The sequence below is a fragment of the Tachypleus tridentatus genome, chromosome 2 (assembly GCF_004210375.1).
Source record: "Tachypleus tridentatus isolate NWPU-2018 chromosome 2, ASM421037v1, whole genome shotgun sequence".
NCBI classification, from domain to species: Eukaryota; Metazoa; Arthropoda; class Merostomata; order Xiphosura; family Limulidae; genus Tachypleus; species Tachypleus tridentatus.
This window is the reverse complement of record NC_134826.1, coordinates 79,925,738-79,938,800: the sequence shown is the minus strand read 5'-3', so window position 1 is coordinate 79,938,800 and position 13,063 is coordinate 79,925,738. Positions and strand designations below refer to the sequence as shown.

General features: G+C 31.8%; 1 protein-coding gene across 7 annotated transcripts in view; it reads left to right on the top strand.

Moving 5' to 3' along the window:
• ATP7 (copper-transporting ATPase 1) overlaps nucleotides 1-13,063 on the top strand; it is a 133,447-nt gene that overhangs the window by 28,383 nt on the left and 92,001 nt on the right. For 3 of the 7 annotated variants that reach the window (XM_076488765.1, XM_076488767.1, XM_076488768.1), the window contains 2 exons: nucleotides 4,918-5,175; nucleotides 9,109-10,105. In XM_076488765.1, coding sequence (XP_076344880.1) covers nucleotides 5,065-5,175; nucleotides 9,109-10,105 — 1,108 coding nt within the window. In that variant the 5' untranslated portion in view covers nucleotides 4,918-5,064. Of the gene's footprint in view, nucleotides 1-467; nucleotides 847-4,917; nucleotides 5,176-8,404; nucleotides 8,424-9,108; nucleotides 10,106-13,063 lie in introns of those variants that run through there. The other 4 variants (XM_076488766.1, XM_076488770.1, XM_076488771.1 and 1 more) reach the window with 4 other exon arrangements.

The following is a 13,063-nucleotide window of genomic DNA, read 5'->3' as shown; positions in this document are numbered from 1 at the left end:
TTTAACTTAAGTCTTTGAATTTTGCAAAAGTTGTTTGTTAATAACAGTTTTGCAAGCAAGTTTTCCGAATCGTACATTTTCCAGAATTATTAGAAATCAACTTTGGAACTGGTATTCATTATCAGGGCAGAACATTTGGGGTAATGTGTTTTCTTAATGTGGTGACCCCACCTATGAGTGGTTGGTGTCTGGGTTTCGTACAAACACTTCACAATCACTTAAACTTTAGTCGCGCTTGACAACCATTCCAGATTTTGTATTCTTGTACGTTGTTGTTATGTATAGACAGAAATAAATAAGTGTTTTTGTTAGAAATCCACTGTTGCATGTATCTGAATGTTTTTATTTTGTTTCAACTAAACCTTGGAACAAGAAATGTGTATAAATATACAGCTATAAATGGTTTCAGTATATGTTAGGAAGAGATTGATTAGTGCAGCAGGGAGAGAAAGTGAGTAACGTGTGTTATTGTTGCAGTGGTTTTCTACTTTCATCACATGTGCTTGTCTGTTCAACTCTCCCGTGGTAACAAATAGAGTCATAATCGCCTTAAAGTGCTAGTTAGTGACATTCTTGTTACGATTTCAAGGCCGTATTTTAGAAGTAATGTAATAACCTGTTTGTCGAGACTGCACTCGTTGATCGACTTAGCAAAATATCTTGGTACATGTTGTGGTGTGCCTTGTATGTTTCGTTAGTCACGTATCAACAAGATCTGATTAAAGCCACCTGCTTAGCCCTTGTGAACACGAACATACGTTGCTCTTAGTTGAAATGGTATACGACCGATGATATTGTGTTAGTAATTTGGAAGTGGTGACTTTGAACGTATATTTGATCGAAGTTGTAAGTATTGAAATTGTAATTATTTGTAACATAATAAATACTACTTTAATTAATCCAAAATCACTTGAACGAAAAAATAATTGTTCTACCTCAGCTCAAACGGTAAACGATTGTCTCATTAACTCAACAAATAAATCAAGTAGCATTACAAACACTGCAATATTTTATTCATATGTTCTAAAATTAAAATCACAGTCAGTTTGGCTCTAACTTCTTCATATTTCATTTTGCTCAGCGTAACTCAGTAATGATTCTTAGATGAATTACAAGCCAAGTAGTACGTGAGTAACATTATTCATTGCTAAGCTGTTCTGCTTTTGTTGTTTAGGTGTTATCACTTTCTATAAGAGCTAAAGTTACATTTTTATTTTTTTTTTCACTCATGTTTTGGACAAGTTTCACGTATTTTTGTGTGTTACTTTGACTTGTACTATAATCGTTGTATAATCGACACCTTTAAAAGTTTTAAAAGAAACCAATTCGCACAAAGAAGCAATTTGAAGATCAGTATATCACTACGATTACACACGTGTATATATGGGATCGGTAAGTGTGCATGACCAGGTGGTTAGGGCGATCGACTCGCAATATAGGGATCACGAGTTCGAATCCCCGTCCAACCAAACATGCTCGTCCTTTCAGTCGTGGGGGCGTTATGGTTATGACGGTCAATCTCATTATTCTTTAATAAAAGAGTGTCCCAATAGTTGGCGGTGGGGGTGATGACTAGTTACATACCCTCTTTTCTTGCACGTATAAATTAGCTTTGCGTGAAATTCAAAACCAAAGATAAACGAAGTGTGAGAAAGAGCTGGAAGCAGTAGTTACACCGAATTATACTTTCGTTCTCTGCTGAGATATGCTGGATTATTTCTTGGAACGAGAGTTAACGTGTGTTTATTAATCGATATGTGGCATGCTTTCAAAAACATTTGCTACTTAAAAGTAAGTAGGTAAGTGCTCCAGTTAAGTACACACAGGTTGAATTCAGTGATTCACGCTGCTAGCGTTAGAATTAAATATTGTGTGTAGATGTGTGCAGTGCTGGCCTTAATTTATGTGTTAACTATACGTACATAGTAAGGGGACTTTCGTATTTCGATGTTTTTTCAGCAATTTTCACACTTTTTGATTTCTTTCTATGTAAAGTTTATTGGACTTTAAAATTAAGTACAGTTTAGGATGGCCAGGAAACATGAGAAGGGATGGTATATGGAAATCTTTTTTTTTTCGTGGACAGTATTAACGCGTAGTTTATATTATTCTATAAACTTTAATGTTTAAGTTTAGAAATACCAGGAGGTTACAAATTTCCCTATTTTCGCTGGTGGCAACCTATGAACTACGTCGCTCCTGTGCTGTAAGATAAATAGTGTTATTGTTTCTACATATATAATGTTTTGCTTTATCAGTCTAGAATACCTGCTTCGCCACTTTACTTTTCGTATTCAGAATTTCTCTATAGAATATCTAAAAACATTTGACTGTTCATCTACAGAGGCTAAGTTTATGACAATAAATGACTCATGGAAGCTCCCCACGTTGTTAGTACGTTTCACAATGTCCCGTGATGCTCTAGCTGATGACCATGCAATTTTACAATAGTCTCCATGGTAAAAGGCTCCGTTGTAAGGTTTCCATGTCCAAAGCACACTCCTTCTCCCTACATTCTTTCCATAATCTACTTAAATGAACGAGGATAATAGTTTTTCGATATCCATTTCAACAGTCTCATCACACACACATACATTGAACAGCGCTGTATTTGACAATTGCATTATTATATCTATGTATGGAAGAACAGTTGCTTGAGGTATACAGTGGTTTAATATTTGTCATGGAATAAATTACGACGACTTGTTTACCATTCTAGATGAAGATAATTCTTGGTTATCTTGAATATTATCTGGATCAGATGGACTATTTTGAAACTGAATTTTGTGTTTTCACGACTTGCTGATTTCCTTTTTTACCATATTAGTCTGAACCCTTTGAAGTTTTGACTCGTCGTTGTAAATCTTGTATTTTACCATGTTTTGCACACTGATCAATTTATTTCGGCGGTCATTCTATAAATCCTTTTGTTTTCGTACTTCTAGTTATATGTTAGTAATTGAAGAACATGAGAATACATATACAACGTATTTAGCTGTTCTGACAAGGAAAAAAGAAGCTTCATAACTTTTATCCATTTTGTTAGTTTTTCAAATTAGTATCCAAGATTAAGCATGGGGTTCTCCGGTGGGACAGTGGTAACTCTTAGTATTTATAACGCTAAATTCAGAGGTTCTATTTCTTTCGGTGGGCACAGCAGATAGCCTGATGCGGCTTTGCTATAAGAAACATACAAATATGATACATTAAGTATGGATGATGAAATTACAGTTGTTTGTAAATATAACTAGGTTTACGCTGTTTTATTTGTATTAGTAAATTATTCATGGAGTTAATAAAAAAATTATGAATGAAAAAAAACTGATTATTGGTAAATTTTATATGTGCGCCTGTCTTCTATGTATATGTGTATAATATAGGAAATCTTAGTTTGTATTGTGTGTATGGTATTTAATAGTTTGTTAGTTTTAAAGTTAAAATGAATTATATTTAAGATAAATACAAAGCTCAATCAATAATGCTATTCATTTGTTGCTACTAAAAATACACCGGTTGGATGGAATTCTTGTCATCATCAGAAAACCTGGACAAAGGGAAATAGATGTAAATGAACAACAACATTAAACTTAGTATAATGTTGAACTGTATGTTATATATTAGTGGTTTTTGTTGTATTTTATTTGCCACAGCGAGGCTATATTTATCGAACAAACATATAATTGGTGCTACTAATTTATTCATAAATTATTCGGCAAATAAGGTGTTTAAAATAATAAAAGTAATTATTAAGTTTAAACTAAAAACTTAATACCTAAAATGAATTACGATTACATGTACTGCAAACTTAACAGGCTAGAGTTGAATAAATCTAAGTAACAACCTACGAGAAAAATTAACTTTTCTAAAACATCAAAGTTTACAAGTTGCATGAGATGTATGTGAGTGCAAGCAACTAGGAAGTAAAAATACACACACGTTTTACAAAACTTACAGGCGTAATTCAGTTATTATTTACTCATACAACAAGAAAATCAACCATTCATGCACACGGTTTTGATTACCAATGTATTTGTGACAACTCTTATGATGAATACCTTTTCTGAGCTGATGAAGCATGTTTATAATTATGTATGTCACAAAATATTAATGTTAGCTAGTTATATTTTTAAAACTCCTGTCTATTCAGCCCCTTCAAGTAAGAACAAGTAATAGTATTTCAAGCACACTGTGCCCATTCTATCCATTGCTGAGCATAGTATGGGTAAAATACTATTATATACATTTCTCGGAAAAACCTTGATGAACCGATTAAAGAATGTCGTGGAAGTACAATGAGACTAATGTTAATGTTTTGTTACAACTATTGTAGATTGTAACAGTGCATGCCAAAACTCGAACTGTAATGCCTAATATTCCAACTAGTTTTTACCAGAAACTTGTGCTTAATGTACTATTGTAGTGAAAGCATTGAATACTTCGCACAGATGCATATATTGCCGGCCCGGCATGGCCAAGCGCGTTAAGGCGTGCGACTTGTAATCTGAGGGTCGCGGGTTCGCATCCGCGTCGCGCCAAACATGCTCGCCCTCCCAGCCATGGGGGCGTTATAATGTGACGGTCAATCCCACTATTCGTTGGTAAAAGAGTAGCCCAAGAGTTGGCGGTGGGTGGTGATGACTAGCTGCCTTCCCTCTAGTCTTACACTGCTAAATTAGGGACGGCTAGCACAGATAGCCCTCGAGTAGCTTTGTGCGAAATTCCAAAAAAACAAAAAACAAAACAAACATATATTGCCGTGTTGTTTATTCACAATTAACAAAGCCAACGTTAGCAAAACACTTTGTCAAAACGAAAGAGAAAACGTTAGTTTTAGATGATATAAATACTTAAACTGTATTTCTTTCTACGTTAAAGAGTAGCCATTGATTGCATATTTTTCCTGTCTGATATTGTAAGGCTAAACTATCGAACAAAAAGTCGTCTTTTCACTCATCCTGGCAAGAAAGTTAGAAAGGTCGACGCGTACTTGTTACTACACGTGAAGCTTTTAACGAGCAACAGAAGTTGGGTAGAGTTGATTGTGAGCAGGTGCAAGAATTCGCCATGGCCGACTACACAACGTCAGTAGTTGCAGTAGAAGGTATGACTTGTCAGTCATGTGTCAACACTATTGAGAAAAATATTTCAAGCGTTCCTGGGGTGAAGAGTATTAAGGTGAGCGTATTAAAGCAATAAACAATCGTCAACAAGTATTAGTTTCGTTAAAATTGATAATTAATATTTCAAACAAATTATTTTATTGTTTAAAATATTTCGTAGCTTGAAAAGTCAAGCTTTATATAAATAATGTATTTTAATTACATGAAAAGTTTTTCAGTTATTTATTTTGTCAATAGCTGTGTATATTTGACATTTCAATTATTCATAACATAAAACCTTTTGAAACAAAGAATGCAACTTACTTGAATGTGAGAAGAATGTTAAAACATTTAATATATACTAGCCGATGCATTAGATTTGTGTGTCACGTATTCATAACGTCATATCTGTAGTCTGAAAATGGAAAAAAGTTCTCCGTGATGGGAAACGGAGGCGAAACGGGAAAATCGTGACCTTATTGCAAATTTCCATGCACACGAGATAAAAATTTCGCGAAGTTAGGGTTGTACATCATGTAATAAAAAGGTTTTTCCAGTATCATATAAACAAGAGTTCCATTATAGTATGATATACATATATTTAGTAACCATGTTGTACAATCTAGATTGAGGAAAATGTTTTTGCTATAAGTCACTGATGTATAACGATTGTATTCAAAGAGTAATAGTTGATATTGAACAAAGAAAGTAATATTAATTTTTACATTCATTTCAGTCACTGTAATTGAAGGTATAATTTGCTTATTTGCTGTTTATCTGGATGCTTTTAAGACTTGAATTGCAGCAATATATGTTTACATGAAACAACTTGAAGTTTAGGATAGCAAAAGTAAAGACCAGCGACCTCGTGTATTTGTTTTAGATATAAATTAAGAATATACGTATGAGTATATCGTAAATTCTTTTTATCATAAGTATTATATGAATGATAAAGGCTGGCTTTACATTTTTTAAAATAGTTTTAGTTTAAGGATGGAACAGTCGAGATAGCCTAATAGAACGTTGTCCCACAGATAGGCCAGTGTCTCATGCTGTCCCACACTATGTAGCTTTGTGTTTCGTTAACATAGAAACAACAACAGTATTTTATCGTATTTGATAACTCTTAACTCACACTGATATAGAGATATTGAATTCAGTTGGTAGTCGGCTTATCAGTAGTTAAGACTATTTCTGAGATAATGACTTACAAAAGCATCGTAAAAATATATTAAGTTATATCTAGTGGACTTCGATGTACTAAAACAATATTGACAAGCTAATGTCTTCTTTACAGAATACATTTTTTATTCAGTGAAGTATTAATTATGTATACACAAAAACTAAAAATATTTGTTTGTGATATCTTTACGCTGATATGGCGATATGTGTTAAAACTATTAAAGTAATTTTAACCTTACTTTAGCAAAGTTGTTTAATTTAATGCACAATTATATTATTGTCTTTTTAACATGTCTCATCGTTTCAATAGTAACCTAAATTTAAGTATGTGAATAATATTGTGACACTGTATGAAGTTCATCCATTATTATATATTGGACCAACCGCTTGCTAATAATATTACAGATAAACATACTTTTCGCCAAAATTAGAATTGCAAATACAATCCGATTTATAGACCAAACATTATTTGGCTGTTTCATCTGTTCAGGACTTATGAAGGTCAATAAACAAGAAACACTGGTGGTGTGTGTGTGTGGTAATTATAAAGTCTGTAAACCATTTAAACTTACTACTTAGTAAATTTATTATTTTAGGTATGTGAACAATACTGTGGTATTTCTCCAAAAGTCTTATTCGGTATTGTACAGTGAACTAATTGTTTGATTATGATATTACAGAATATTACCAAAGTTAAAATATAATATGCGAGTTATAAAGGGTTTAAAATCTTCATAAGTATAATATACGCATCACCATTATAAAAAAAACAAAAAAACAACAAACCTTACTATATATATATATATAGTTTGCTGGTCTAATTATGTGTTCAATTTTACCATTGGTAAAAATAAAATATAGTCATCATACTATTGGACAATTAATACAGCATATTTTAACAAAACAACATAATGTTTGTCATTACGTATAGGTCAGTAAATGCGTCAAGCACATTATTTTTGTGTGTGTGTTATCCGAAAATTCGCCTTTAAATTTAACCAAAGTGTTTTGGTTGCCATTGTGTGTAAAATTACGGAATTTTTGTAAGGGAATTGCATGTGGCGTCTACTAAGTAAACCAAATTTTTTAGTTCCGTGATCTAAGCCTAACTTTTTGTTTTTTTTAAACCACATAGAGAAAGTAATATCAGTGATTTTTATGCTGTTCTTTGAAGAATCACATTCGTTATGTTTTGAGGTGGTTTAATCAGAACATATGATGTTGTACGCGTTGATTTAATATATAAATAGTTTGTAAAAATTTCTCTTAACTTTTAACTGATTCATAAACTCTTAAAAATATCAAATTCTAATTACTGATATAGTTCGATTAGAAAAAGTGCCGCCAGGTGGGTGACTTTTTGAGCAAGTAATTACTAATCGTAGTATTCATACCTCATTGAAAAAATCTAGAAAAAATGAACATTTCTTAAAAAAAGTATGTTTCTGTTTTCTGTGAATTACTGCACGGGAAAAGTGTTCGGATTGTTCTAATATAAACTGTAACATTTTTATATATAAAAAATGAATAACTTTTATTGAAATAAGGTTTTAAGAACATTTTTTACTACTATATGTACAAATTACACCAATAAAGATATAATCAAATCTTTACGTAAGGTTCTAGTGAAACTGATGTTACTTACATTTACAGATATGTAAAGAAATTTATGTTGGTTATATTTTAGCACTAACTGCAAATGTCCGGTTTTTAATTTTATGTCATAATATTTTGTCACTTGAATTTTTGTGTAAATAAATAACAAATTTCTATAATTTTAATGTTGATTACTTGTACAGTACAAGTAAATAAGAGTCGTTAGTTCTCCCCACTCAGTAGCAATATCCGCTTAGAGCTGCGAGTCTATATTCTAAAAATGCCTTGTTATTCCAGTTACTTTGCCGAACTATGACAGGAAATTTGTTTCTAACGTTAGCTAACTTCTTGTCATATCCTGTTATGAATCGGACGTTGTATAAAAACAGTGTAACTAGTGCAACAACGAACACTGTTTGTAGACTTGATATTATGAAGTACAGTTTTAAATAACCATTGAATTCATGCAGGTACTTCCAAAACAAAAGCATGTACCTGTATGTGTGTATAAATATTACTTGTTCGTAGTTCCCCGCTGGGGCAGCGGTAAGTCTTCGGATTTATAAAGCTAAAATCAGGGTTCGATTCCCCTCGATAGACACAGCAGATAGCTCGATCTGGCTTTATTACAAAAAAACACACACACACACACGAGGACTTTACATGTTCTTATAGAGTTCATCTGTTACATTAACCAATACTGTAATAACTAAAAATTCAGGATATAATTGTTTATTGTTAGAACTGGAATATTAAATTTTTCTTTATATATTAACAAAACGTGTAAACTGTCTATTGTTTTATTTCAAGACTAAACGAGTTTTTGGATTTAAGTACATTTAGAAACTCGTGAACCATAAATAAAGAGAATTAGAAACTTTATATTCAAATATTCTACTTAATAATAAGATCATTATTGGTACGCTGTAAAAACCATTGAATGTTTCACTTAAGGTCCCGTACCTACTACAAGTTTGTGCATATCAAAGAGGGAATAATAAAATCGAATAATGGGGCTAGCACGTTCGTGTGAGATTAACCACATTACTTTTGAACTTACAACTTGTAGTGCAGGCCTTACGTACGTGTGAGCTAATAAAAAAAGTATTGAAATAATGTACTATATATAACCAACCCTCTTCAGTTTTTGATTTATTCTTTTAGATATGTTGTTATTGGTGTCAATCATTATGAGATTTGACTTTTTTATTTTTTTACTGTTTGTTTACAGGTTTATCTTGGAAGAAAGGAAGCTGAAATCACGTTTGATAATGGGGTGATCACAATAAAGGAATTAGCAGCCCAAATTGAAGACATGGGGTTTGAGGCATGTCCTCGTGATGCTGGCGTTTCACAGCCAACACTACAGGACGTCACGTTACGAGTACAGGGTATGACTTGTGAATCATGCGTTCATAACATCGAAAGACACGTGTCGTTACAGGCGGGTGTGCATACCGTGGAAGTTTCTCTTCAGGAAGAATTAGCAAGGATTGTATACAATATTAATGAAACAAATCCACAGACGTTACTTAACATCGTTAACGAGATGGGTTTCACGGCCACTGTTTCTCCGGAAAATACTAAATCAACAATATCACAAAAACATTCAAGTAATTTAGCATCTTCCAGAAATTATTCGTCTGTTGTGAAAATCCACATTAAGGGAATGACATGCCAGTCCTGCGTTAGTAAGATAGAAGAACATTTAATTAAAAACCAGGGAGTCAGAAATATAATAGTGTCACTAGAGGATGGTTTAGCCACTGTTAAATATAACCCCTTAGAACTTACACCAGAGCAACTACGGAATATGATAGAAGACATGGGATATGAAGCCACTCTTCCATCAGATAAAACTAAGAATGTTACTGTGTGTAGTCAAGATAGTAACAGTCATAAAATGAACTCTGACCAAGCTACTGGAATTTTAACAGTCAAAGGTATGACCTGTATGTCTTGTGTTCATAATATTGAAGATCATATTGGCAAAGTGAAAGGTATCATCGGTATTAAAGTGTCATTACAGGAGAAAGCAGCTACTGTTCAATATCAGCCTTCTTTGATAAGCCTTCAACAGATAGCAGAAATGATAGACAACATGGGATTTGAATGTGAAATACAAGACTCTCATAAGCTAGTAATGGACCCATGGGTACCTCGTTTCTCTCATCCTGAGAATGCTTTAACTGGTTGTGACCAAACAGACATTGGAATTGAGAAGAGAGGTTAGTATGAAATATGTTAACTTGCACACAAGGATAAATAAACAGTTGCACATCTATATGTACCTGTTTACATGAATAACAGTTAGGTGCACACGTTTATTTCCAAGTAATAATTTTTTATGTGAAAGCTATATGTTACAGGAATGTTTAAGTGGCTACAGTTACTGAACTTGGAAATAGTTTAATATTCTCTAATCTAATGTGACACACTCTATAATAAAATGTGGCCATGCATATTTGAAAAGGAGCATTTTAATTAACACACATGATCACAAAGTTTCACTATTGATTATGATCCATTAGTCTCCTTATCTTCAGATTTTAATTGTTTAAGATTATCAGAAATCAAATGACTTTGAGAGAATGTGTATATCTGTTTTTCTCTTAGTACATATAATTAGCTGTATTTTATCAAGAATAATTGTTGAATCAGTATAACGCATTCAGTGAGAAGTCATTTCATGTATACTATGGTACTGCAAATTTCTTTTTTTTGGGGAAAAAAAGTGTATCCATTTATATGTGTTATCTATCTATATGTTAATTATGAATGTACATTAATGCACATTGAAGTTAATTTTTGACAAAGACTTTTCATATAGGGCAGCAATAATTTCATTATGATTACATTGTGCTGGGCAGTTAATACCACTTGCTAATTGATTAATCAGTGGGCTCAGCAATCAGTTAATATTTGTACCTCTCCTCCTTCTCCCCTACATACAAACAAGAAAAGTATTTTGACTGAGTGCTATTTGATAACATGTTATCTTTCTACTTTTGTTCAAATTACGTTTTAAAGTAATTTTCAAGTTACGTATTGTTTGATATGACAGACCTCTTTGGAAGGCTGGATTTTGTGGAAAATGTATTTTAAAAAAAAAGTTTGCAAAATACATTTTTTATCTGATGATTAAATTTTCCTACAGATGTTATTTAAGAATAATTAGGCATTATTCAGTCAGGCAACTGACTAAATTCTATCATGTGGTTTTCTTTAGTTTTGTTTTAAAATGTGTAGTGATTCTGCACTCATCTCTATAAGTAAGTAAATTGATAGTTAAATAATGAAATCATATCTTATTATCAATAATAAGAGTAATAATGTCTATACAAAACTTATTATAGTTGCAATTAGAAATGACTAAATCAGTTAACCAGTTTACTTATATTGTTTGAATAGGATAAACATAAAAATAACAATGAATGAAGATTAGAGTTGCCTTTTATGTTTACTAACCAGTAAACGTAACTAAGTTTATCAGCTTTGATGAACACAAAACGAAATCAGGTCTATAAACATTTCATCTCCATAAAAATATATTAAAAACACCTTAATTTTAAACAAAGAACCAAACAACATCAATATATCTTTCAGTCATTATGAAATCTTTTGTCATGTGCCAGTTTTGGTTTCCAAATCAAAATATGTTATTATGTTTAAGATATTTCTTTACCTTTCAAGCAGATAAATCTATGTATTTGTTATCTACTATTAAATTATAGTCAAATTCTTGATCTATTCAGTCACATTCAAGCTTTCTTTTTAGCTGTTTTTAAAGTTGTTTCATTAGTAAATGATTAAATCATTTGATATGACACCACAAGGCTCCTAGAAAGGCCTGTACAAAAATGAAGGGAAACAATAGATAATATACTTTCAAGGAGTCAAGTTTTTAGCAAAAGCAAAACTATAAAAATTCTAGAACAAAGAGAGACAAGGCTGTTTTATATACTGGCAAAACAAGTATGCAGAAACAAAAATATTTACTTTTTTTTCTTTTATTCTCATGAGTCAAATTTTCTTGAATATTTTTATCTTAATCTCATGCAGAAATTTACTTACTACCAAATTAATTATTTCTAATTGCATTTGTTATATATGTTTAAATATAAACATTATTTATTGGTAGTAAGATGGTTTCATTATTCAATTATCAGTTAATTTTATTTGCAAAAGATTGGTGGGTAATACTACATATTAAAAAAAAATAAAACTTGCAACAAATCATCACTTAAAGCTAATGATTTTAATGATTAATGGCAAATAACTTGCCAACTCATAAATTCCCAGGTTACCATTAAAGAAAAACATTTGTCAAAAAAAAACTATTGAGAAAAAAAGTTTTTCATAAAATGTGCTTATATATGTAACATATAAAACTAATGCTAATTTGAAATGACTAAAAAAATAAACCCAGAAGCTGATGATGTAGGAACATTGATTCGATTTCAGGACATGTTACAACAATGCAGTGGCCCACAAAATTTTGAAGTTGACAATTAATTAGCCAGTTGAATAATAAATTAGCAAATACCCAGCTTTGTTCTACACAGTTCTATTATTAACTTTTGACTTTAATACTTCAGTATTTATGAAGCAAAGTTAATAGATCAAAGTAAATATATATGTTTAGAAATAATTGAAAAATGAAGTTAACTGCAATTTCTTTCTACATTCTTCTTAACTTCACTGTTGTGGCTCAAAATCAGAAGTCTTCTTGTGAATCATAATGTAACAAGAAGGTATTATTTTGGGGTTCTGGGAAATAAATTCCATTCTGAAAAATTCTTGGAAAAAGAAGTCTTGGAATTTTGTTCTTGGTTGTGTATGAATCTTGTTATTAGCACTTTTCAAGGCCTTTCTGAAAAACTTCAGCACTTTCTTGTAAATTGGTTCTTAACCTTCCTTGGGATTTTTAGTATAGAGTGATGTTGAGAAGTATAGCTTTGTATTTAGACTAATTTTATACAAATATAGAGCATTGCAACCAGTGTGAAGAGCCTTGGTATTGGGCAAAAAGCCTCATTGGCACAAGATAATGGCAGATATGTTGCAGTTAGCATGTAATTGTACATTTTTTTTTGCTTTCACTTACAAGTTCTTAGAAATGTAATGTTGAATTATGGGTAGATAAAATGTTCATGTATTTTTTAATGCTTCTAATGCATCTAATG